Source organism: Gadus morhua, chromosome 4 (assembly GCF_902167405.1).
Source record: "Gadus morhua chromosome 4, gadMor3.0, whole genome shotgun sequence".
Classification (NCBI taxonomy): domain Eukaryota; kingdom Metazoa; phylum Chordata; class Actinopteri; order Gadiformes; family Gadidae; genus Gadus; species Gadus morhua.
Genome location: NC_044051.1, coordinates 42,790,474 through 42,814,274, shown reverse-complemented (window position 1 = coordinate 42,814,274; position 23,801 = coordinate 42,790,474). Strand labels below are relative to the sequence as shown.

Sequence of the window (23,801 nt, the reverse complement as noted above, 5' to 3'; positions counted from 1 at the left end):
AACGGGCTGTTATGGTCCATGTCGCGGCGTGCCGGCGACACGCAGCCCGGTGTCGTGAGGTTCTGTACGCCGCGCGGGGCTCGCCAGAGGCTCATGGTTAAAGGTCCACGCGCAGCAGCGACTGTTGTACCAGAACAACAAAGTGGAGGAGCTCCGTGCTAGTCGGGTTAGCATTTCTGCTAGCTCCCTGCTACCCGGGGGGAGGGGTTAGCATGTCGGCTCGCCCCGCGAGCTCCTTACCTTGCAGAAGTCCGCGCAGAACGCGCGGCTGTCGATCTGCGGCGCATGGCGGGAATACTTCACGGACAGGCTCTCGAGACGCCCGTCCAGACCCCGCAGCTCGGGGAGCGTCGCCCCTTCCTCCGCCATAGCGCAGGTCCGGCACTATCGGAGTACGGCGACGTGATGACGCAGCGGCGGGGTGACGACGTAAGGGGTTGGCGTGCACGTCTACGCCGACGCTGCCGCGGTGACGCTCTCTGACCAATCGATTCTATTGATCAGTTGTCGGACGGAGTCCATGAGGAGCAGACAAAGTCGTGTTCTCTCGTCCAATTAATAATATTTCGGTCAAAAGTAATAAACAAAAAGACCAACACAAGACAATACCTTTCTCCTCACTTTAATAAACATTTAACGTGTTCAACATTCTTGCACTATGAGCCCAAGCACAGTTCTTCTCCTGACCCAATCAAACACCTGTAACAGAGCGTGTGCGTGCGTGCATTGTTCTAAGCAGTGACAAAGACCAGCCCCTCAACAGCGGCGGCCATCATTCAGAGAACGGTGGAAGGCGTGTCCAGGGCAACATGTAGACTCTGCGGACCGGGGGGTCAGTAGTCGTCGGCGCACTCGGACAGGGTCCTCTCCCTCTTCTCCCTGGCGGTAACGAAGTTGAGGAGGTCGATGGCCGTTACCACGCCGAAGACCATCTGCTTCAGGGAGGTGGAGCCGTCCGTCAGGTCTACACACACACACACACACACACACACACACACACACACACACACACACACACACACACACACACACACACACACACACACACACACACACACACACACACACACACACACACACACACACGTTACAGGTCTGCTTGTCTATGAGTAACGTGCTTGTTTGTGTGTGTACTAGTTGTGTGTGTTAGTGTGTGCGTGTACTAGCTGTGTTTGGCAGTGTGTGTGTGTGCGTGTGCGTGTTTACACTGGATCTGCTCGTGGACCACCAGGGCGAAGTGGTCCGTCTCCAGGATACGGGACAGCTTGCCCAGGTTGTCCGTCAGACGAATCTGGGGGGGGGGGGGCAGGGACAGAACATGGATTAAATGTATATAGCGCTCTTCTAGACACTCAAAGACGCTTTACAACCTCACTAACCACCACCAGTGTGTATCACCCACTTCAGCCAATCGGCGCCAGAACGCTCACCACACACCAGCTGGAGGTGGAGAGTGAGGGGATTAATGAGTCAGCCAATCATACAGGGGGACGATAAGGGGGCCAGACTGAAGGAGCCTGCTTGGGCCAGGACACCGGGGTAACCCCTCCTCTTTGCGATAAGTGCCCTGGGATCTTTAATGACCTCAGTGAGTCAGGACCTCGGTTTAACGTCTCCTCTGAAGGACGGCGCCTTCCACAGCACAGTGTCCCCGTCACTGCACCGGGGCATCGGGATAGATGTTAAGGCCAGAGGGAAGAGTGCCACCTACTGGCCACCACCCGACACCACTTACAGCACCTGGTATTCCCAGGCGGTCTCCCATCCAGGTACTAACCAGGCCCGACCCTGCTTAGCTTCTGAGATCGGGCGTCTCCATGGCGGTAAGACGCCAGAGACACAGTTAATAAACACATCTCAGGGGTTCCCACAGCGCCGCACAGCTTAGGCGGCCGCTTCAGCAACACACGCCTGCTGCCTTAACTACGACGTCAAAAAATAAATAAATTGTTTTAAATATTTTAAAAGTTACAATTTCACCAATCTTTGACTGTTCTTCTTCCAGTTGTTTATTGTACAATGTGGTTAATGTGGTTGTATTTGTTAAGTTAATTCCCCCCCCCCCCCCCCCACTGGTGGACTTCTGGTCCACTGGTCCCAGTGATCCTGGTCCACTGGTTCCAGTGTTCCTGGTCCCAGTGCTCCTGGTCCACTGGTCCCAGTGCTCCTGGTCCACTGGTCCCAGTGCTCCTGGTCCCAGTGCTCTACCTGTTTGAACTGCTTGTAGAGGACCTTGCTGACCGGGTCCGACGGCTTCACCTTCCCCGCCAGCACCGACGCCAGCATGTTGCCCAGGGTTACCATGCCCAGGATCACCCTACACACACACACACACACACACACACACACACACACACACACACACACACACACACACACACACACACACACACACACACACACACACACACACACACACACACACACACACACACACACACTCCATGAGCTCCAGTTCATTAGACACTAGCGTTAGCGATGCCATGCTAGTAAGGCTATGCTAAATTAGGTTTTGTCTACCAACAGTCACTCCTAGGGTTTTGCTAGCGTTAGCAGTGCCATGCTAGTTATGCTAACTGAGGTTTTGTCTACCAACAGTCACTCCTAGGGTTTTGCTAGCGTTAGCAGTGCCATGCTAGTTATGCTAACTGAGGTTTTGTCTACCAACAGTCACTCCTAGGGTTTTGCTAGCGCTTGTGACCCATCGTCACTCGTACCATGTCACCAACATTGTTGTTGCGTTGCTACTACCGCTACACTGACTGCGGCACGTTTACCAGTGAGTCCCTCATGGGGCTTAGCTGGAGATGCTATAAAGCTAGCCGCGCAAGAAGGGGCGACCCACCCCGACTCGTCCACCACGGGAGCCTGGTCGAAGGCCTTCTCCTTCAGGATCTTGATGGTCTTCTGACAGGTAACCGACGGCAACACAGTGAGGGGGGCGCACAGGTTCAAACCCTGCAGCCTCAGGTTCCACCACCTGTGGGGGGGGGGGAGAGGGGCAGACACAGAGGGAGAGAGAGTGAGGACACACACACACACACCAGGGGTTAGTGTTAGTGGGGACACACACACTCACTAGGGTTTGGTGTTAGTGGGGACCAGTGGCGGCTGGTAGTTTTTAAAGTGAGGGAGGAAGGACCGCGCGCTTGGTTGCCATTGGCCTGCTTGCACTGTTGGTGTATGGTGGCATAAGAATGTGAGACTCAAGTTGTTTCAGGGTGTTTTGGTGAACTACAAAATAGTAGGGAGGGATAGTTATGTGAATACATTTGATACAAAGCCACCTGTGGCAGCATTGTAATTTGAAAGCTGGCGGGCAGCATGTCTTTGAAATGGACGACAAGGGCAGAAGGAAAGGATGCAAAGCCCATTAGTCAAATCAGGCCTACTCTTGATTTGCAAAAGTAAATAAAAAAATCTGTGCCTATTTTTGCCCTCAATGACTGAAGATATTGGTTGTAATTTAGCTATGTTTATTTTCAGGTACAATTGTTTTAAGAAAAGACTGACCAAAAGTGATGTGGTTTGGTGATAGTGGGGACACACACACTCCCCAGGGGTTGGTGATAGTGGGGACACTCACCAGGGTTTGGTGATAGTGGGGACACACACACTCACCAGGGTTTGGTGATAGTGGGGACACTCACCAGGGGTTGGTGATAGTGGGGACACTCACCAGGGTTTGGTGATCATCAGGTCTTCTTCCCTCAGGAAACCCTTCTCCAGCATCCATTTATCATTGAGGAATTTGGACCTGAAACGAGAAAACAGGATTAGATAGAGGCCAGGATTAGGTAGAGGCCAGGATTAGATAGAAACCAGGATTAGATAGAGGCCAGGATTAGATAGAGGCCAGGATTAGATGGAGGCCAGGATTAGATGGAGGCCAGGATTAGATGGAGGCCAGGATTAGATAGGGTTTTGGGTGGGCGGGGTCTGTGTGTGTGGGCGGGGTCTGTGTGTGTGGGCGGGGTCTGTGTGTGGGGGCGGGGTCTGTGTGTGGGGGCGGGGTCTGTGTGTGGGGGCGGGTCTGTGTGTGGGGGCGGGGTCTGTGATCTCACATGTAGTTGCGGATGGAGTCCGGCAGGATGACCACACAGCGCTGGCCCTCCTTCAGATCCCGGGCCATCTTCACCGCCGCCGCCATCGCCGTCCCGGAGCTCCCGCCTGCAGCACGCCACAGGGGACGAACCGACCGCACCCACAGGGTGAACCCAACGCACCGACAGGGCGAACCCAACGCACCCACAGGGCGAACCCAACGCACCCACAGGGTAGGACTAACACAACACAGGGTAGGACTACCACAACACAGGGTAGGACTAACACAACACTAGGACTAACACAACACGGGGTAGGAAAAACACAACACGGGGTAGGACTAACACAACACTAGGACTAACACAACACGGGGTAGGACTAACACAACACGGGGTAGGACTAATACAACACGGGGTAGGACTAACACAACACGGGGTAGGACTAACACAACACGGGGTAGGACTAACACAACACGGGGTAGGACTAACACAACACGGGGTAGGACTAACACAACACTAGGACTAACACAACACGGGGTAGGACTAACACAACACAGGGTAGGACTAACACAACACTAGGACTAACACAACACGGGGTAGGACTAACACAACACGGGGTAGGACTAACACAACACGTGGTAGGACTAACACAACACTAGGACTAACACAACACTAGGATTAACACAACACGGGGTAGGACTAACACAACACGGGGTAGGACTAACACAACACGGGGTAGGACTAACACAACACAGGGTAGGACTAACACAACACGGGGTAGGACTAACACAACACGGGGTAGGACTAACACAACACGGGGTAGGACTAACACAACACTAGGACTAACACAACACGGGGTAGGACTAACACAACACTAGGACTAACACAACCCGGGGTAGGACTAACACAACACAGGGTAGGACTAACACAACACTAGGACTAACACAACACGGGGTAGGACTAACCACACAGAAGCCCCTCCTCCTTGATGAGGAGGCGGGACATGTTGAAGGAGTCTTCATCGTTGGACTTGAACCAGGAGTCCACCACCTGGATCACAGCAGGCAGACAGACAGACAGACAGACAGACAGACAGACAGACAGACAGACAGACAGAGAGACAGGTCAGGACAGACGGGTCAGGGCAGAACACACAGACAGGTTAGGGCAGTCAGTCAGTCAGTCAGTCAGTCAGTCAGTCAGTCAGTCAGACAGACAGACAGACAGACAGACAGACAGACAGACAGACAGACAGACAGACAGACAGGTCAGGGAATACAGACAGGGCAGGACAGAACAGACAGACAGGTCAGGGCAGGTCAGGACAGACGGGTCAGGGCAGAACACACAGACAGGTTAAGTCAGTCAGTCAGTCAGTCAGTCAGTCAGTCAGACAGACAGACAGACAGACAGACAGACAGACAGACAGACAGACAGACAGACAGGTCAGGGAATACAGACAGGGCAGAACAGAACAGACAGACAGGTCAGGGCAGGTCAGGACAGCCAGACAGGTCCGGACAGACGGGTCAGGGCAGACAGACAGGTGTTGGAGCTCACGGTCCGGTCCAGCACGGTGGGTATGAAGTCGTATCCGATGCCCTCCACCTCGTACTGGGTCGTATCGGTCCGGTTCAGGTCCTCAGGCTCAGCCAGGATGGAGCCCTCAGGGTCCACGCCCACGATCTACACCAGGGAGACCAGGTGGGACCAGGGGAGAGACCAGGGAGACCAGGTGAGAGACCAGTGAGACAGACCAGGGGAGACCAGGTGAGGGACCAGGGGAGACCAGTGAGACAGACCAGGGGAGAGACCAGGGGAGAGACCAGGGGAGACCAGGTGAGACCAGGTGAGACCAGGGGAGAGACCAGGTGAGACCAGTGAGACAGACCAGGTGTGAGACCAGGTGTGAGACCAGGGGAGGGACCAGGAGAAGGACCAGGGGAGGGACCAGGGGAGGGACCAGGGGAGGGACCAGGCGAGGGACTAGGCGAGGGACCAGGTGAGGGACCAGGGGAGGGACCAGGTGAGACCAGTGAGACAGACCAGGTGTGAGACCAGGTGTGAGACCAGGGGAGGGACCAGGAGAAGGACCAGGGGAGGGACCAGGGGAGGGACCAGGGGAGGGACCAGGCGAGGGACCAGGTGAGGGACCAGGTGAGGGACCAGGGGAGGGACCAGGTGAGGGGGAGGCTCACCTTGACGTTGGGGCATCGCTCCTTCAGCTTGCGGGCGACGCCGGTGATGGTGCCTCCCGTCCCCGCTCCCGCGACCAGCATGTCCACCTTACCTGGAGACACACCACTTAACACTTAACCCTCAACACTTAACCCTCAACCCTAACCCTTAACCCTCAACCCTTAACCCTCAACCCTTAACCCTCAATACTTAACCCTCAACACTTAACCCTTAATACTAAACCCTTAATACTTAACCCTTAACCCTCAACCCTTAACCCTCAACCCTTAACCCTCAACCCTCAACCCTTAACCCTCAACCCTTAACCCTCAACCCTTAACCCTCAACACTTAACCCTCACCACTTAACCCTCACCACTTAACCCTCACCACTTAACCCTCGACACTTAACCCTCGACACATAACCCTTAACACCATCCCTAAACTCTCCACACACACACACTCCTAACCCCCCCCCCCCCCCCCCCCCCCCCCTCCCCCCCCTAACCCCCCCCCCCCCCCCTACCATCACACTGCCTCAGGATCTCCTCGGCCGTGGTGTCGTAGTGGGCCAGCGGGTTGCTAGGGTTACGGTACTGGTCCAGGATGTGGGAGTTGGGGATCTCGTTCTTCAGGCGCCAGGCCACGCCCACGTGGGACTCTGGGGAGTCGAAGCGCGCGCTGGTCGGCGTGCGGACGATCTCAGCGCCCAGCGCCCGCAGCACGTCCACCTGGGGGCACAGGGACACTCACTGGGAGGACTGGGAGGACAGCCACTGGGAGGACAGGGAGGACTGGGAGGACAGCCACTGGGAGGACACCAGGGGACACTCTGATACTGGGAGAACACTGATACTGGGAGGACTCTGATACTGGGAGGACACTGATACTGGGAGGACACTCATACTGGGAGGACACTCATACTGGGAGGACACTCATACTGGGAGGACACTGATACTGGGAGGACACTGATACTGGGAGGACACTCATGCTGGGAGGACACTGTGTGTGTTATGTCATGGTGACATCGACCAATAGGACGACGGTGGGGGCGTGGCCTACCTTCTCCATGCTCATCTTCTCAGGCATCACGATGATGCAGCGGTACCCCTTCACGGCCGCGGCCAACGCCAGGCCGATGCCTAGCAACCAGACAACAACATCATCATCACTCACCCCTAGCAACCAGACATCATCATCACTGACCACTAGCAACCAGACAACACCATCATCACTGAGCCCTAGCAACCAGACAGCATCATCATCACTGAGCCCTGGCAACATCATCATCACTGACCCCTAGCAACCAGACCGCATCATCATCACTGAGCCCTGGCAACATCATCATCACTGACCCCTAGCAACCAGACAACATCATCATCACTGAGCCCTGGCAACAGCATCATCACTGAGCCCTAGCAACCAGACAGCATCATCATCACTGACCCCTAGCAACCAGACAACATCATCATCACTGAGCCCTGGCAACAGCATCATCACCAGAGGTGGGTAGGAACGCGCTACATTTACTCCGTTACAAATACTTGAGTAACTTTTTGGATAAATTGTAATTTTAGGAGTAGTTTTATTGCAACATACTTTTACTTTTACTTGAGTAAATATTTGAAGAAAGAACGGTACTTTTACGCCGTTCCATTTGGCTACGTGACGGTCGTTACTTTGTTTTTTTAGATCTTTTCTTTTATTACATGCGAGATCTATTTCTATCACGTGAATATTCCTTAGCCCAAGTGAAGGAGTTCAAGTACCTCGGGGTCTTGTTCGCGAGTGAGGGTACTATGGAGCGTGAGATTGGCCGGAGAATCGGAGCAGCGGGGGCGGTATTGCGTTCGCTTTACCGCACCGTTGTTACGAAAAGAGAGCTGAGTCGCAAGGCAAAGCTCTCGATCTACCGGTCGATCTTCGTTCCTATCCTCACCTATGGTCATGAGGGTTGGGAGATGGCCGAAAGGACGAGATCGCGGGTAAAAGCGGCCGAGAGGCAATTGAATAACGCCTGCACACACACACAGGCACGCACGCACGCACAACGCAGAGTGGTAATCGGGAGAGTTGGGACAATAAGCTGGATACGGAGTGGGTGAAAAACTGTGTGTGTGTGTGTGTGTGTGTGTGTGTGTGTGTGTGTGTGTGTGTGTGTGTGTGTGTGTGTGTGTGTGTGTGTGTGTGTGTGTGTGTGTGTGTGTGTGTGTGTCACTCTGTTCGAGCCTGCATGAGAGTTCAATGTTGTCATTAGCTGTAACGTCTTTCTGACCAATCGCAGTTCAAGGCCGACCTGGGCTGTGCCACTTCGGGAGGGGGCGCTCAGTTACTCCCCTCTAGACAAAACCGAATTGGTTGCGACGTTGACCCGGCGCCCCCCGAAACGTTAACGGGCCACAGGGAATTCCATGCTTAAAAGCACCCAGGCTACTATGCGGCGAGCTGGGGCTCTCATGTTTTCCCCTGCGGTGTATTCCTTGTCCGCATCCCCTGCCATCCAGTTGTCATACGATTCATGCAGACTGGTTTTGAACGGCTGATTCCATGGATGTACTTTGTTAATAATGTTAGTTAACAGTTATACGTGTATTGGTTTTAATTAATATAATTTTGGATAAACCGAATTTATTTTAATTTTATTTAAAGGTTGATTTAATTTTGCAAAGATTTAATTTGTTATTGTTTTAGTTCAAGGGTTATACATTTTATTTTTAAAGACCTTATTTATTTTATTTAAAGGATGTTATTTACATTATCTTTATTTGAACATTGCTGTTTTATATTTTGTTACTGTCTATTTTGTACCGTTTGTGTTGCTCTGTTTATTTAAAAAATAAATCGGAGCAACTCAGTACTTGTACTCTTGAGTACTTGAGTAGTCTTTTCACTGCATACTTTTTTACTCTTACTTGAGTAATTATTTTTACGAGTACTTTGACTTCTACTTGAGTAATTATAATCTTAAAGTAACAGTACTTTTACTTGAGTACATTTTTTAGCTACTCTGCCCACCACTGATCATCACTGAGCCCTAGCAACCAGACAGCATCACCATCACTGACCCCTAGCAACCAGACAGCATCACCATCACTGACCCCTAGCAACATTCGACCTTCCACCAGTCCACTCTCTGTGTGCTGAACGCAGCTTGAACCGAGAAACCAAGATCATCAGGGACACCTCACTGGCCATGATCTCTTCCACCCTCTGCCCTCCGGAAGACGCTATAGATCTCTGAAGACTGGAACGACACGCTTCAACAACAGCTTTTATCCTTCAGCAATTAGACTCCTGAACTCCTGCAGATTTGCAACTTTACTTATTTATTTATTTTGATTTATCCCCTCCCGCTATTAATCCCCCACACAACTTTGTTGTGTGGCAATTCAAGTTTATATTATATAGATTATACAAACGATTATTTTTGAGTTTCAGAACATGCTGTATTTATTCAGCATGCCTCTCCCCAAAACTCTTAGTAACTGAGAACTTAGAAATTAAGCCTTAAATAAAAATGCACAAAATGGTCAAAAAGAAAATATTCAAATCTAAAATAATTTAAAGATATGTAATCAGTTGTTCTTCTGCACTTTCTATAGAACATTTAATTAAAAACATTTAATTAAAAAAAAACTAAATTACATTAGTTTTGAGATCGTTTGACGCTAAAATCGAAATTAGATTAATCACCCAGCCCTAACCATCAACCCTGACCCCTAGCAACCAGACAGCATCATCAACACAGAGCCCTAGCAACCAGACAGCATCATCGACCCTGACCCCTAGCGACCAGACCACATCAACCCGGCCCCCTAGCTACCAGACCACATCACCAACCCTGACCCCTAGTTACCGGACATCATCAACCCTGACCCCTAGTTACCAGACAACATAACCAACCCTAACCCCTAGTTACCGGACAACATCATCAACCCTGCCCCCTAGCGACCAGACAACATCATCAACCCGGCCCCCTAGCGACCAGACAACATCATCAACCCGGCCCCCTGGCGGCCGGAAGCGGTACCTGTGTTTCCGGAGGTGGGCTCGATGATGGTGTCCCCGGGTTTGAGGAGTCCGGCGCGCTCGGCGTCCTCGACCATCCGCAGGCTGATCCGGTCCTTCACACTGCCGCCCGCGTTGAAGTACTCACACTTGGCCACTACACAAACACACACACACAAACACACACACATCAGCTGCCGTCTGGGTCCTTCATCGCCATCGTCCCCACCACCATCATCTTTGTCCCGCTCAGAGATCACTCACGCAGCTCGCACTTCAGTCCGAACATCTTGGAGATCTTGTTGATGCGGACGAGGGGCGTGTCCCCGATGCGGTCCAGGATGTTGGGCAGGATGTTGGGGCTTGACACTCTGGGGACAGGTTACCATGACGACTCAGTAGGGGAGACCCTCCGACCCCTTATGGCGCGTTTCCACTGCAGGGTGCGGAACGGATCGGATCGCAAAGGTGCGGGTCGGGTCGCGTTTCCACCGCCAAAAGTGGGCGTGACCCGGACTTTCCGTACCCGTTCCGGCCCCATTCTCGGGACTCCTCCGTTGCGGTACCCAAAACAAGACCAGACGCCTGAAAGTGTCCCGTGAAATTCTAGCTACACCCCCCCTCCGTTGATTGGTCGACAGAATCGTCACTTCCGGGTGACGCGGGGATAAAAACAAACAAACAGTAGCCTCGGGGTATTATTCTTTACAATTAACATGTCGCGTAAAAAGCTTGCTTGGGCGAACAAGGAGGTGGAGACGTTCGTCTGCATTCTTGGGGAGGAAGACGTTGTTTACGATGTTTACGTAGCTGCCGCGGCGATCGACATCCGGCCTACCACCAAGGGTACTGTCGGCAGTGGAAACGCGACCTCGGAACTGAGCTGGGCTATACCGCCCCCTCCCTACCGCACCTTTGCGATCCGATCCGTTCCGCACCCTGCAGTGGAAACGCGGCATTAGGGACCCTAACCCTGGCACGTTAAGGACCCCAACACTCACCCGTTAGGTAAGCTAGGGTAAACTAGCCTTAGGTAAGCTAGACTAAAGTAAGATAGTCTCATGTAAGGTAGGCTAATTTAAGATAGGGTAAGCTAGGGTAAGCTAGGCTAATGTAAGCTAGGGTAAGCTACGCTAATGATAGCTAGGCTAATGTAAGCAAGGCTAATGTAAGCTAGACTAATGTAAGCTAGGCTAATGTAAGCTAGGCTACTGTACGCTAGGCGTGCACGGGGCCTCACCTCTGCGGGTGCGTGTGGGGGGAGTCGAGGTCGGACCCCCCGAGCCTCCAGGTGCATCGGGAGGGGAGGTCGGGGCGGATCCACTTCCTGTCCGCCGCGGGGGGGCCGGCGTTGAGGGGCAGGTCCGCCTCGCCGGGCGCCACGTGCGCCGCGAAGGACACCTGCAGCTTGCCGTCTCCGTTGGCGACCATCTTGGCGGCGTGCGGACACCCGGCTGCCTTGGCGGCGGCGGCAGGGTCCTTGGAGGCGGGGACAGCGGGCATGGCTCCCCTGGATAGGACACGCCCTCGTCAACACGAGCTACATGGAAGCGAGAACCTTTTGTCCCCAAAGACCCTAAACGACCTCGGCCCGCTAACAATACACAGCAGAACATACCACTGCAGAGTCAACCATCCCATCGATCCACTAGGAGGCCGGCCCCATAGCGGGGCTGCATTGATCCACTTCCTGTGTTCAGCGCCACCTGGAGGAGCGATGGAGTAGCAACAGAAAGTAGCAATATAACTGGAGGGTGGTCCAGCGCGTAGAGCGCGTACGATAAGGCTCAGACCTCACCACGGGGACCCCGGTTCGACTCCTGCCCTGGTCCTCTCTCTCTCTCTCTCCTGTACCTTTTTGTCTAACACACGACATATCGTGTTTGGTTCCAACCCACTCCCACAACAGCAGGGCGTGGCTCTCACTAGAGGACGTGTCCTAACACACGCCTGTTAATAATCTCCTGGTTGGTAAACACAGGGATCCTAATCACTAGAGCCACGAGGGCTGGGGGGGGGGTGCGGAGGTAGGGGCTCCCCCTCCCGTGGGAAACTGATCCTCGTAGTTCCCAAGCACTGGCCTCAAAAGGAGGTCGACCTCGGAGACCAAAATAGGACCTTAGAGAAGTTCACCAGCCCACCCAGACTCAACATTCACCCACAGGTGAAGAGATGTATGTCTTACGGAACTTAAACACAGTACTTAGCATGTAGTTGCGTCTTATCCTAGCTGTTTCTGTTGAATACGGGGAATGGGTTAACCTAGTGGTCGTAAGTGCTTGGCACTTGGTTCTGTGAATATCCTTACTGTACCAACAGAGATATATTGCTGTTTCTCTTCTTCCGACAAATGGACTTTGTAAGTGTATCGTAAGTTTCTTTGGATAAAAGAGTCTGCTAAATTCCCTAAAGGTAAACGCAAATATAGAATCACAAATGTACACACACACACACGCAGACGCGCGCGCACACACACACACACACACACACACACACACACACACACACACACACACACACACACACACACACCCTCAACAGCGCCACCGTTCGTTGAGAGACATGCATGCGATGTATTTTTGGAAACACATCGTAAAATAAGCAAAGTAGTAACGGTCCTTTGAGAACGTGTCTAATCTGATGGCAGGGAAAGGATGACAGCAGAGCGGGTCAGAAAAGACCCGCCGCGCCCTCCCCTCGTCAGAGCGTCTGAGGACCGCAGGGGGGCAGCCTGACGCCCCGCTGGGCAGAAGAGGGTCTGAGGACCCCCACCAGGACCTCGACTGGTGGGTCGCTGGACACAGAGGTACCCCGATACGACTCACCAAGGGTCCCGCAGGAGGGGGACCGGCTCACCGAGGGTCCCGGGACTGAACACGTGGTCCTTGTTGTGAAAACAACGTGTCGGTGACAACTTACCAAATGAGTCAAAGTTTGAAAAAGTCCGGAGTAACGGAGGAGACGGGCGGGCCTGGAAGGGTTTGGTAGAGGACCGGGTCTGGGTTGGTAGAGGGACGGGGGTCGAGGGGGCTTTGGGTCGTCGAGTTGTCCTGCAGCTGAATGTTTGCAGAGTGTTTTTATGATTGGGCTCATTGGCTAATGCTGGGGCGGAACTCTTGTCCTTCTCCACCAATAAGAGAAGAGGATTGGGGGGGATCGCGCTGTGTGTGGACACGTGTGTAAATAAACACACGAGTTCAAACAAGTGGGTCGTACAATATGAAAGATAGAGAACGCCTACAAAATAACGTGCCAATGGGAATCAAATGACCCCACATAATGATGTTCTCATCAGGTAGAAACTTATTCCAAAGACGGAAAAGTACTGGTGACTCCTGGTATCGACCCACCCACCCACACGAGGTACATTTCATTAGTCATAGAACTATTACACATATAAATATAAAATAACTATATAAAAGCATTTTACATAAATATGTACATATTTATATGCAAAATCGGTAGAAGTCTACGGGAGCTTGTTAACGTCAACTCGGTCCGTCGCTAGTAGTGGCCGCGTGCCCGCTCGACGCCCCGCCCACTCCTCCTTCACGCTCCCAGGAGCAAATTAACGGCGGAGAAAGAACACTTCGTAGCGGCTCATCAATCAACCAAACTCGGTAAAGAGTAACAAATTGTTTTTATTGCAAAAAAAAAAAAAACTAATAACAAAAAGAGGAAACGACACAAGCTGGTCCTTAAAAAAAAGAAAACGAATCACAAAACATTTTCAACGTTTAATACACCTCCCGGGCGGGGGCGGGGCTGGGCTGGAGGGGGCGTGGTTAGAATCTCCCGGAGCGTTCCCGGTCTCTGGAGCGCCGCCGTTCGCGGTCACGGCCGCCGTCGCGCCCTCCATCACGGCCTCCGTCACGCCCGCCTTCCCGCCCGCCTCCGCCTCCCCCGCCTCTGCCGCCGCCGCCGCCAGCTTCGCCTCCTCCGCCGCCGCCGCCTCCGCCGCCACCTCGACCGCGCTCCTTGGAGCGGGAACGGCGCTCACGGGATCGCGAGCGGTGCCTGGGGAGGGAGCAGAGCAGGGTCAAAGGTCAGAGGTTAGTACGAATAGAGGCTAGACTAATGAAAGCCAGACTAATGAAAGCTATGCTTATATAAGCTAGGCTAATGTAAGCTGGGGTGGTACGAATTCTCTTTTTTGAGTAGGAAATTAACCTTTCCTAATGAGATGACCCGGAAGCGCTTGGAGGAAAGGTGGTTAGAATTCAAAAAATGCGTAGGAAAGGAGCCTCAATGCTTCCTTTAACCCTCCTTTAGCCTAGGTTACTCCTGAGCTTCCTTTACGAAAGGAAAGGAGATATCGCCGATTTGGCATCCCATAATCCTTTACGGCGGCAATGTTTAAAACAAACTCATGCCCCAGACGAAGTGTACCGACTCAACGTTAAGACGCACGAGAGACGCGGGAAAGCAGAAGAGGAGAAAATACAATTTGCGATACTCCCCGTAACGCAAAGACGTCGGCTAGGAAGAGAGGAGTCCAATTCAGTTTAAACAGCGCTGTCTTTTCCTATGTTTGTAAGGAAGCACCTTTTCCTCTCTCCTTGACCCGATGACGTTTTCCCCAAAGGTAAAGGAGACCTAAAGGTGAGGAGATTTAACTATTAGCAGAGGCCCTAGACATCGGACGACAGCGGCGTAGATATCGACCGTGCAACCGGCGGGCCCAGACGGGGCACAAAATAGATCATATCACCATGATGTCACGCCACTGGCTAGAGACATGGACCTAGAGCCCTCCACACATCTAGAGACATGGACCTAGAGCCCTCTACACATCTAGAGACATGGACCTAGAGCCCTCTACACATCTAGAGACATGGACCTAGAGCCCTCTACACATCTGGAGACATGGACCTAGAGCCCTCTACACATCTGGAGACATGGACCTAGAGCCCTCTACACATCTGGAGACATGGACCTAGAGCCCTCTACACATCTAGAGACATGGACCTAGAGCCCTCCACACATCTAGAGACATGGACCTAGAGCCCTCCACACATCTAGAGACATGGACCTAGAGCCCTCCACACATCTGGAGACATGGACCTAGAGCCCTCTACACATCTGGAGACATGGACCTAGAGCCCTCCACACATCTAGAGACATGGACCTAGAGCCCTCTACACATCTGGAAACATGGACCTAGAGCCCTCTACACATCTAGAGACATAGACCTAGAGCCCTCCACACATCTAGAGACATGGACCTAGAGCCCTCCTAACATCTAGAGACATGGACCTAGAGCCCTCCACACATCTAGAGACATGGACCTAGAGCCCTCCACACATCTAGAGACATGGACCTAGAGCCCTCCACACATCTAGAGACATGGACCTAGAGCCCTCTACACATCTGGAGACATGGACCTAGAGCCCTCCACACATCTAGAGACATGGACCTAGAGCCCTCCACACATCTGGAGACATGGACCTAGAGCCCTCCAAACATCTAGAGACATGGACCTAGAGCCCTCCACACATCTAGAGACATGGACCTAGAGCCCTCTACACATCTGGAGACATGGACCTAGAGCCCTCTACACATCTGGAGACATGGACCTAGAGCCCTCTACACATCTGGAGACATGGACCTAGAGCCCTCTACACATCTAGAGACATGGACCTAGAGCCCTCTACACATCTAGAGACATGGACCTAGAGCCCTCTACACATCTAGAGACATGGACCTAGAGCCCTCCACACATCTAGAGACATGGACCTAGAGCCCTCCACACATCTAGAGACATGGACCTAGAGCCCTCCACACATCTAGAGACATGGACCTAGAGCCCTCCACACATCTAGAGACATGGACCTAGAGCCCTCCACACATCTGGAAACATGGACCTAGAGCCCTCTACACATCTAGAGACATGGACCTAGAGCCCTCCACAGGGCCAGTCTTTAGCTTCTAGACATCTGGAGACATGGACCTAGAGCCACTTCCTGCTGGGGGCGGGACTTCCTGCGTCCTTCCTTACCGTTTCCTGCGGCGGCCGTACAGCTCCCTCCTCAGCTCTCTGGAGATGGGCTTCAGGTGCATGAAGTTACAGAAGCCCCCCCGAGTGCACTCCCTGTAACACAAGACACAGGCCGGAGGGTGAGACAGGCGGGGAGAGGGTGAGACAGGGGGGGAGAGGGTGAGACAGGGGGGGAGAGGGTGAGACAGGGGGGGAGAGGGTGAGACAGGGGGGGAGAGGGTGAGACAGGGGGGGAGAGGGTGAGGCAGGGGGGGAGAGGGTGAGGCAGGGGGGGAGAGGGTGAGGCAGGGGGGGAGAGGGTGAGGACAGGGGGGGAGAGGGTGAGACAGGGGGGGAGAGGGTGAGACAGGGGGGAGAGGGTGAGGCAGGGGGGGAGAGGGTGAGGCAGGGGGGGAGAGGGTGAGGCAGGGGGGGAGAGGGTGAGACAGGGGGGGAGAGGGTGAGACAGGGGGGGAGAGGGTGAGACAGGGGGGGAGAGGGTGAGGCAGGGGGGAGAGGGTGAGACAGGGGGGGAGAGGGTGAGACAGGGGGGGAGAGGGTGAGACAGGGGGGAGAGGGTGAGACAGGGGGGGAGAGGGTGAGACAGGGGGGGAGAGGGTGAGACAGGGGGGGAGAGGGTGAGACAGGGGGGAGAGGGTGAGACAGGGGGGGAGAGGGTGAGGCCTACCCCATCTCGTACTGCCGGCAGCAGGCCTCTCTGAAGTCGGTGACGGGGGACAGCTCTGCGTGGACGGCCTGGGCGTTGAACCAGCGGTTGTTCAGGTCCATGACCGCCTTCTCTGCATCCTCCTCCCGCCGGAACTACACACGGGGCACAGCGGGGACGCGCGTGACACACAAGGACACGCACACAGCACCCAGCACAGCAAGGACACACCCAGCAGACACACCTCTCGTTGTTCCATGTATTTTTTTTAAGCCTACATTTACTTGTGTAGAGTTGGTCAGTAGTTATAAAAGGCCAGCAAATAAAGACAATCTGCTGCTATATGCACAATGGCCCATATGACACAACGTGATAGAGGTGCCAAAAACTATGTTCGCCACTGCCATTTGATTTTTGGTAATGGTTCATGTGTGAAATAAAAATTACATTTCGTTAGAAAAAAATCGTGGCAGAGAATCGTGGTATCAACTCTAAGCTACAAAACCGTGATTCATATTTTCCCCCCCGAATCGTGCAGGCCTACTATGTGTACACTTCATATAACTCAACACACGTGATACACTGCCTACGGCTCAAGAGGCTATACGGACCTTGACGTAGACGTTTCCCACCAGGTGGTCTCCGAGGTTGTCACAGACGTTCATCTCCTCCACCTCCCCGTACTTCTCCTCCATCTCAGCGAACACCTCCTGGAGAGAGAGAGAGAGAGAGAGAGAGAGAGAGAGAGAGAGAGAGAGAGAGAGAGAGAGAGAGAGAGAGAGAGAGAGAGAGAGAGAGAGAGAGAGAGAGAGAGAGAGAGAGAGAGAGAGAGAGAGAGAGAGAGAGAGAGAGAGAGAGAGAGAGAGAGAGAGAGAGAGAGAGAGAGAGAGAGAGAGAGAGAGAGAGAGAGAGAGAGAGAGAGAGAGAGAGAGAGAGAGAGAGAGAGAGACGAGGAGTCAGTCTAGTGCCGACACCACGGGGAGAGACTGACCGATAAAGACAAGACGGTGCTCACCTCGAAGAACTGGTCATAGTGCTCCTGCATCTCCACATCGCTGACCGCACCTGGGGGCGGGACCAGAGCTGGTGAACACACCCCTTTAGACACACTCACTTCCTGTGGCCCTTGACGCTAACTGGTTAAGGTGGGCGGGACCAGAGCTGGTGAACACACCCCTTTAGACACTCACTTCCTGTGGCCCTTGACGCTAACTGTTTAAGGTGGGCGGGACTTGAGCTGGTGAACACACCCATTTAGACACACTCACTTCCTGCGGCCCTTGACGCTAACTGGTTAAGGTGGGCGGGACCAGAGCTGGTGAACACACCCCTTTAGACACACTCACTACCTGTGGCCCTTGACGCTAACTGGTTAAGGTGGGCGGGTCCAGAGCTGGTGAACACACCGCTTTAGACACACTCACTTCCTGTTTGCCACCGGGGGCGGGCCTAGAGCTGGTCAACCCTCCCACTTCATTACCAACCAGTAGCAGAAGCAGGCCAGCGGTTCCTGATGCGTGCGGATCACAGTGGGACCACCCTTTAGACATTGCCCCCCGGTCCACCCTGCGGGGGGTTGACCGGGGAGGGGGTACTTACAGTGCAGGCCGTCAGCAGACTGGGCCGAGTTCTGAGGGTTCCGGTAAATGTTCAACAGGGCTATGGTCTGAAAGACAAAAGGCACACGTGAGTCACAGCTGGAGGGGGACTGGGGGTACGTTAGGCTGAGGCCTAGGACGGGACCAGGCCTAGGACGGGACCAGGCCTAGGACGGGACCAGGCCTAGGACGGGACCAGGCCTAGGACGGGACCAGGCCTAGGACGGGACCAGGCCTAGGACGGGACCAGGCCTAGGACGGGACCAGGCATAGGACAAGCACCAGTCCTAGGACCAGGACCAGGCCTAGGACTGGACCAGGCCTAGGACCAGGCCCAGGCCTAGGACTGGACCAGGCCTAGGACCAGGCCTAGCACCAGGCGCAGAGGACCAGGCGCAGAGGACCAGGCCTGGTTGTAAGCCTTGGACTGGACCAGGCCTAGGACCAGACCAGTCTAGGACCGTGCCTAGGACATGGAATGCCGCTAGCTTGTTGTCTGTTTATGTGGAGGTGTCTGTCTGTTTATGTGGAGGTGCGTGACTGTTTATGTGGAGGTGCGTGACTGTTTATGTGGAGGTGCGTGACTGTTTATGTGGAGGTGCGTGACTGTTTATGTGGAGGTGTGTGACTGTTTATGTGGAGGTGCGTGTCTGTTCATGTGGAGGTTTGTGTCTGTTTATGTGGAGGTGTGCGTGGACCTGGCTGAAGGTATGTTTGTGTAGAGGTGTGTTTGTGTAGATGTGTGTTTAGAGGTGTGTGCATATGTACCTGGCTGAAGGTGGGTTTGTTGTGCGTGTTTGTGTAGAGATGTGTATGTGTGTTATTGTCGTGGTGTGTGTGTGGGTCGAGGTGCGTGTGTGTGTAGAGGGGTGTGTGTGTGTGTGAGGAGGGGTGTGTGTGTGTGTGTGAGGAGGGGTGTGTGTGTGTGTGTGTGTGTGTGTGTGAGGAGGGGTGTGTGTGTGTGTGTGTGAGGAGGGGTGTGTGTGTGTGTGTGTGTGTGTGTGTGTGTGTGTGTGTGTGTGTGTGTGTGTGTGTGTGTGTGTGTGTGTGTGTGTGTCGTGTGTACCTGGCTGAAGGTGGGTTTGTTGTGGAGTCTGGAGCAGCGGTCCCCATGTCTACAAGCTCCGATCTTAAAGTAGAACGAACAATTCACCCTAGAAAGAGAACAGTGCATGAGTTGGACTGCTCCAGCTCCAGAGACACAACAGGACGGGCGACAGAGAATACGAGAATCATCGAGATGGGACTAAAGTTACAACGCAAGACAAAATAAAGTCCAATAAACAATACAAACGAAACTGTAGTACACTCGTGCAGTGCAGGCACAGTGCATCACTAGCCCCATGCAGTTGATAAACTCAATGTCGACTCAATAAAGAGTGTCCATTTACGACCACTCTACCCGTGCAGTGTGTGCGTCATAAAGACTGAAGCAGCCCCCCCACCCCCGGGCCATGTTCTGCTGCCCCCCGACGGGCCGCACGACGCACCCCGCCGGGCCATAATAGACCCCCGGCGGCCACCGGGCCGCACTACGCCCCCCGGCGGCCATCGGCCGCACTGGACCCCAGCACTGGTGGACCCGGTTAGCCACCAAGCTAATAGCGGCGGGAGGCTCTACGCATTACCCGGGAATCAAATCAGAATTAAAAATCAGAACCCAGCAGAACGCAGACGCTGATGACCCGGAGACGGACAGGCGGACCGGGAGAGCGCGGAGCCGCCGGCCCTTCATGTGGTGCATTCAGCGCGTTAGCCCGCTAGGCTAGGTTAGCCCACTAGGCTAGGCTAGCCCCGCAGCAGCGCTGCACCGGAGACCAAGCGCAGCCCCGCAGCCGCGGGCCTACTCTGGGTCTCCGGTGCAGCGCTGCTGCGGACGGCCGTGGGCCGGGAACCGGGCGGGATGCAGCGAACCCCCATATTCACATTAAAACACTTAAATACAACTTACTTGTCTTTCTCTGTCCCGAAAATGGACGCCAGGTATTCCGCCATTTTCCTCTCGTTGGGGGGGCGGGGCGTGGTGTTACGTCATATGTATGCGACAAGCCTTGTGTGGCGCGGTTATAAAAAAAAAAGGGAAATAAATATATGTACAATTTTATGCTTAGTGTAAATATATAATTTTAAATATGTATCTTTTTAAACGTTATCCGGCAGATAATTAATTACACAAACACGTTTGCCGAAAAGGAAAAAGGAATGGGCATAGCATACGGTCCCGTCATTTCCCGTGCATGAGCGGTGTCCCCACGGTGACGCAGCCACGCTGGTGACGCCCCTCCCACTGTGAGCTGTGGGGGAGAGGGAGGGGGGTGGTATAAATCTGTAACCATGTTATAATAGCAATCTAAAACAATATCAAACAAAGTGACACCAAGGCTCTCAAGTTTTGAACTGAGTTCAGAGTGAGATTTTGTCGGCGGTGGCGGGGGGGGGGATATTAATATGTGACTGCATACAAATGTGTCCACAGACATGGTTTGCCCGGAGCCGAAAATAGTCGTCCTTAACTTCCTTAACTTTTCCCATTCATTCTCTATGGTAGTTCGTATCACTACAGATGTAATATTTTTCCGGCCACAAGCGGGATTTGGGTGGCGCTGTTTCCCCCCTCGGCAGAAGTAAGGAGCTGATTTCTTCTCTGAGGAGCGTCGACAGGAGACCACAAACACGTTCTCGGAGAGAGATGACAATTACTTTCATCCGGCGACAAGTTAACTTTTCAATTGTAAATTGGACCTATTGTTTTTTAACTCATAAATTCACTTTTCCCAGTCGTATATGGTCGTGCTGTATTTACAATGTAGTAATGTTTACACTAACTCGGGTTGTCGTAAGCTAACAACATAAGCTTACGTTAGTAACGTTACATTAATTTGTTACGTAACGTTATATGTTATAACAGCTTCTAAATAATATTACTGTACACACTGTAAGAGCCATCTATCAGCTCAGCTTCACACTGAAATATCTCTATCTATATAAATACAAATATCCTCATTAATCGATACTCTCTGACTGACTAGCCTACTATCTGAAGGGGGATTAGTATTGTCTCAGTTAAGAGTTGGAAAACTGAGTTTACGTGGGTTAAACCCACTACACTCATTACAAATGCTCATTAATGTTGATATGAATAATGCTGTTAATATAACAGTATTATTATATAGCTTTAATTATTACTACATTACAATATAACTTATACTAGCTACTATTACTGAATAATAATTACCATGTAATATGCATTTTTTTTTGCAGTGGAAATAAATCATGAATACCATCAGCCTCTTGCATTTATATATATATACGTTGTTTTTTTTATCCCTCTGGATAAATACAGTGATGTTATTGCTGTGCTGGACTCAGTAGCCATTCTATTTTATTTGAGTGCTCGAGACACTTAATGTTATTTTTCCTTAAATCCAGAGAGACAGTTAATACATGATCTGATAGCAGAGGGACAGTTAATACATGACAATGCATTCCTTAGGCGACGCTAGGGAATAGAACATTGGCGTGCAGCCTAGTTGGCCGCGCCGCCCAAGTAGGCTTCACGCCAATGTTCTATTCCCTAGCGTCGCCGCCCCTGAAAAAGCGCTTTTTAAAAGTTGGTTTGTACATCCCGGGTCCCGTAGGCACCTCTATATACTCCTCACCACTGGATGTCGCCCTCTTTCGTTTGTGAGAAACAATTACGAGAATGGATGATGAGAGACTGGTCGTCGAGGTGGACGAATATGCCGAATTGTATGACCAAAGTTACCGTCATTACAAAGACCACTCCAAAAAAGACATTGCCTGGCGAGCCATAGCTCTGGAGATTCGCTCTTCAGATGAGAAATCAACACTGGTGGACTAAGTACCCAAACCTTTAACCATAATGGGAAATAGACGAAATCAAGTCACATATATATGGCTAGTCACATCATGTAGAGAAACCAGATTACTTGTAATATCTATATTTATTTATTTAAAGCAAGGCAAGGCAACTTCATTTATATAGCACTTTTCATACATGAAGCAGACTCAAAGTGCTTCACATAGAAACATTCTCATACAATAAAATAGATAAGTTATAGAAAACACAGACAAAGTTCCAAAAATGCATAGTCATGTATTAACTGTCTCTGGATTTAAGGATAAATAACATTAAGTGTCTTGAGCACTCAAATAAAATAGACTGAGTCCAGCACAGCAATCACATCACTGTATTTATCCCGGTAAAAAAAATGTATATATGCAAAAGAGTATTTACACCAGAGAGGGATAATAACTAAATTATAGGTCATCATGATAGGCTACACCATACGGTTCTGCCATTGCACACTTCCTAGTGGCGAATGGAAATATTGGCGGTGCCTCTCAGGATCTGCACGGAGCTCCTGGATCAGATTGTGGTATACCCCCTGTTCTTGTCTCCGTTCATTGATGGGGTGCACCCAAACCCGTCGTCTTCTCCTTGCCGTGAAGGCCTTTACGCGTCCGGTGGAATCGGGCCGATAGACACACACAAACAGTGTGCGAATTATACCACGGTCTCCGGGGGAGCTGGGGGGGGGGGGGGGGGGGGGGTGGTTGATAAAAGTATTTCGATCACTTATTAAGTTAATTCGTTACTTATAATGGTTTATTCGTTTCCCAGTATCATTTCCTTAATTTTGAAGAAAGTTTGGTTCATTTTTGAATTGTAAAATAAATCAAATATTTTTTTGGAAGTTGCAGAGTTGCTCAAGGTTAAAGGAGTGCTTCAGACCAACCTTAAATAATCCACGGACCACCAAAGTAACGTTTGACTGTTTAATTAAATCAACTCAGAGCAGAACACACAAGCAGCCAGCCTATAGCGGCAGCCTAACCATGAACAATTATAATGCCATTATTATTAATAATACAGCTATAAAACAACACACAAACGTCTCAATGCCTGGCTCGTCTTGTTCTGTTTCTTTAGCCCCCACAGTAACGTTAACGTTAGTGGTCAAGTTAATATTAGAACTAACGTTAGCTGCCTCTTCTCTCGGCTTTGTAGTAGTCCCAACGTCCGATGTGCTACCACTAGCTACAGACGGCTGGTCCTCTTTTTCAGTTTGTTTGGGCGTCTTTTTATAGAAATCGCCCAAGGTGAGTTGCTTTCTTTTTTTAGACATGTCAGCAACAATGGCGCACAGGTGACAGTCTTTTAAGCAAGTTAACTAAACAAGCTTGTGTGATTGGGTAGTGGGGCTGCAGACAGCGCCCCCACGCTTCGAGCGGCAATAATGACGAGCATTAGGCTACGTTGTTTTCATGAATCATAAACTCAAAATATAATTTTATTTCACTTATTTT

The 23,801-nt window shown here is 51.9% G+C and overlaps 3 protein-coding genes across 7 annotated transcripts in view; all 3 read right to left on the bottom strand.

The window, feature by feature from the left end:
- The window catches only part of LOC115542966 (uncharacterized), a 17,153-nt gene extending 16,656 nt beyond the window's left edge, over positions 1-497 (bottom strand). For both annotated transcript variants that reach the window (XM_030355485.1, XM_030355486.1), the window contains exon 1: positions 241-497. In XM_030355485.1, the coding sequence (XP_030211345.1) occupies positions 241-369 (129 nt within the window). In that variant the 5' untranslated portion in view covers positions 370-497. The remainder of the gene's footprint in view (positions 1-240) is intronic.
- A 109-nt stretch (positions 498-606) lies between these two features.
- LOC115542984 (cystathionine beta-synthase) lies at positions 607-13,325 on the bottom strand. 2 transcript variants are annotated; one of them, XM_030355514.1, is made up of 16 exons: positions 13,148-13,302; positions 11,847-11,934; positions 11,469-11,738; positions 10,493-10,599; positions 10,251-10,385; positions 7,283-7,362; positions 6,747-6,951; positions 6,242-6,333; positions 5,604-5,729; positions 5,009-5,093; positions 4,065-4,170; positions 3,680-3,757; positions 2,846-2,980; positions 2,209-2,317; positions 1,207-1,291; positions 607-964 (listed from the first exon to the last, which is right to left on the bottom strand). In XM_030355514.1, the coding sequence occupies exons 2-16, from the start codon at positions 11,867-11,869 to the stop codon at positions 834-836; spliced, it is 1,767 nt and encodes a 588-aa protein (XP_030211374.1). In that variant the 5' UTR covers positions 11,870-11,934; positions 13,148-13,302; the 3' UTR covers positions 607-833. The 2 variants fall into 2 exon arrangements, with proteins under 2 accessions (XP_030211374.1, XP_030211375.1); XM_030355515.1 differs by lacking the exon at positions 11,847-11,934 and having other exon boundaries at positions 13,148-13,325.
- A 524-nt stretch (positions 13,326-13,849) lies between these two features.
- LOC115542997 (splicing factor U2AF 35 kDa subunit) lies at positions 13,850-20,524 on the bottom strand. 3 transcript variants are annotated; one of them, XM_030355533.1, is made up of 9 exons: positions 20,422-20,524; positions 19,537-19,624; positions 18,472-18,538; positions 17,888-17,937; positions 17,484-17,582; positions 16,894-17,027; positions 16,227-16,319; positions 14,774-14,824; positions 13,850-14,245 (listed from the first exon to the last, which is right to left on the bottom strand). In XM_030355533.1, the coding sequence occupies exons 1-9, from the start codon at positions 20,463-20,465 to the stop codon at positions 14,014-14,016; spliced, it is 858 nt and encodes a 285-aa protein (XP_030211393.1). In that variant the 5' UTR covers positions 20,466-20,524; the 3' UTR covers positions 13,850-14,013. The 3 variants fall into 3 exon arrangements, with proteins under 3 accessions (XP_030211393.1, XP_030211394.1, XP_030211395.1); XM_030355534.1 differs by lacking the exon at positions 14,774-14,824; XM_030355535.1 differs by lacking the exons at positions 19,537-19,624; positions 20,422-20,524 and adding an exon at positions 19,239-19,274.
- Between the last annotated feature and the right edge of the window lie 3,277 nt (positions 20,525-23,801).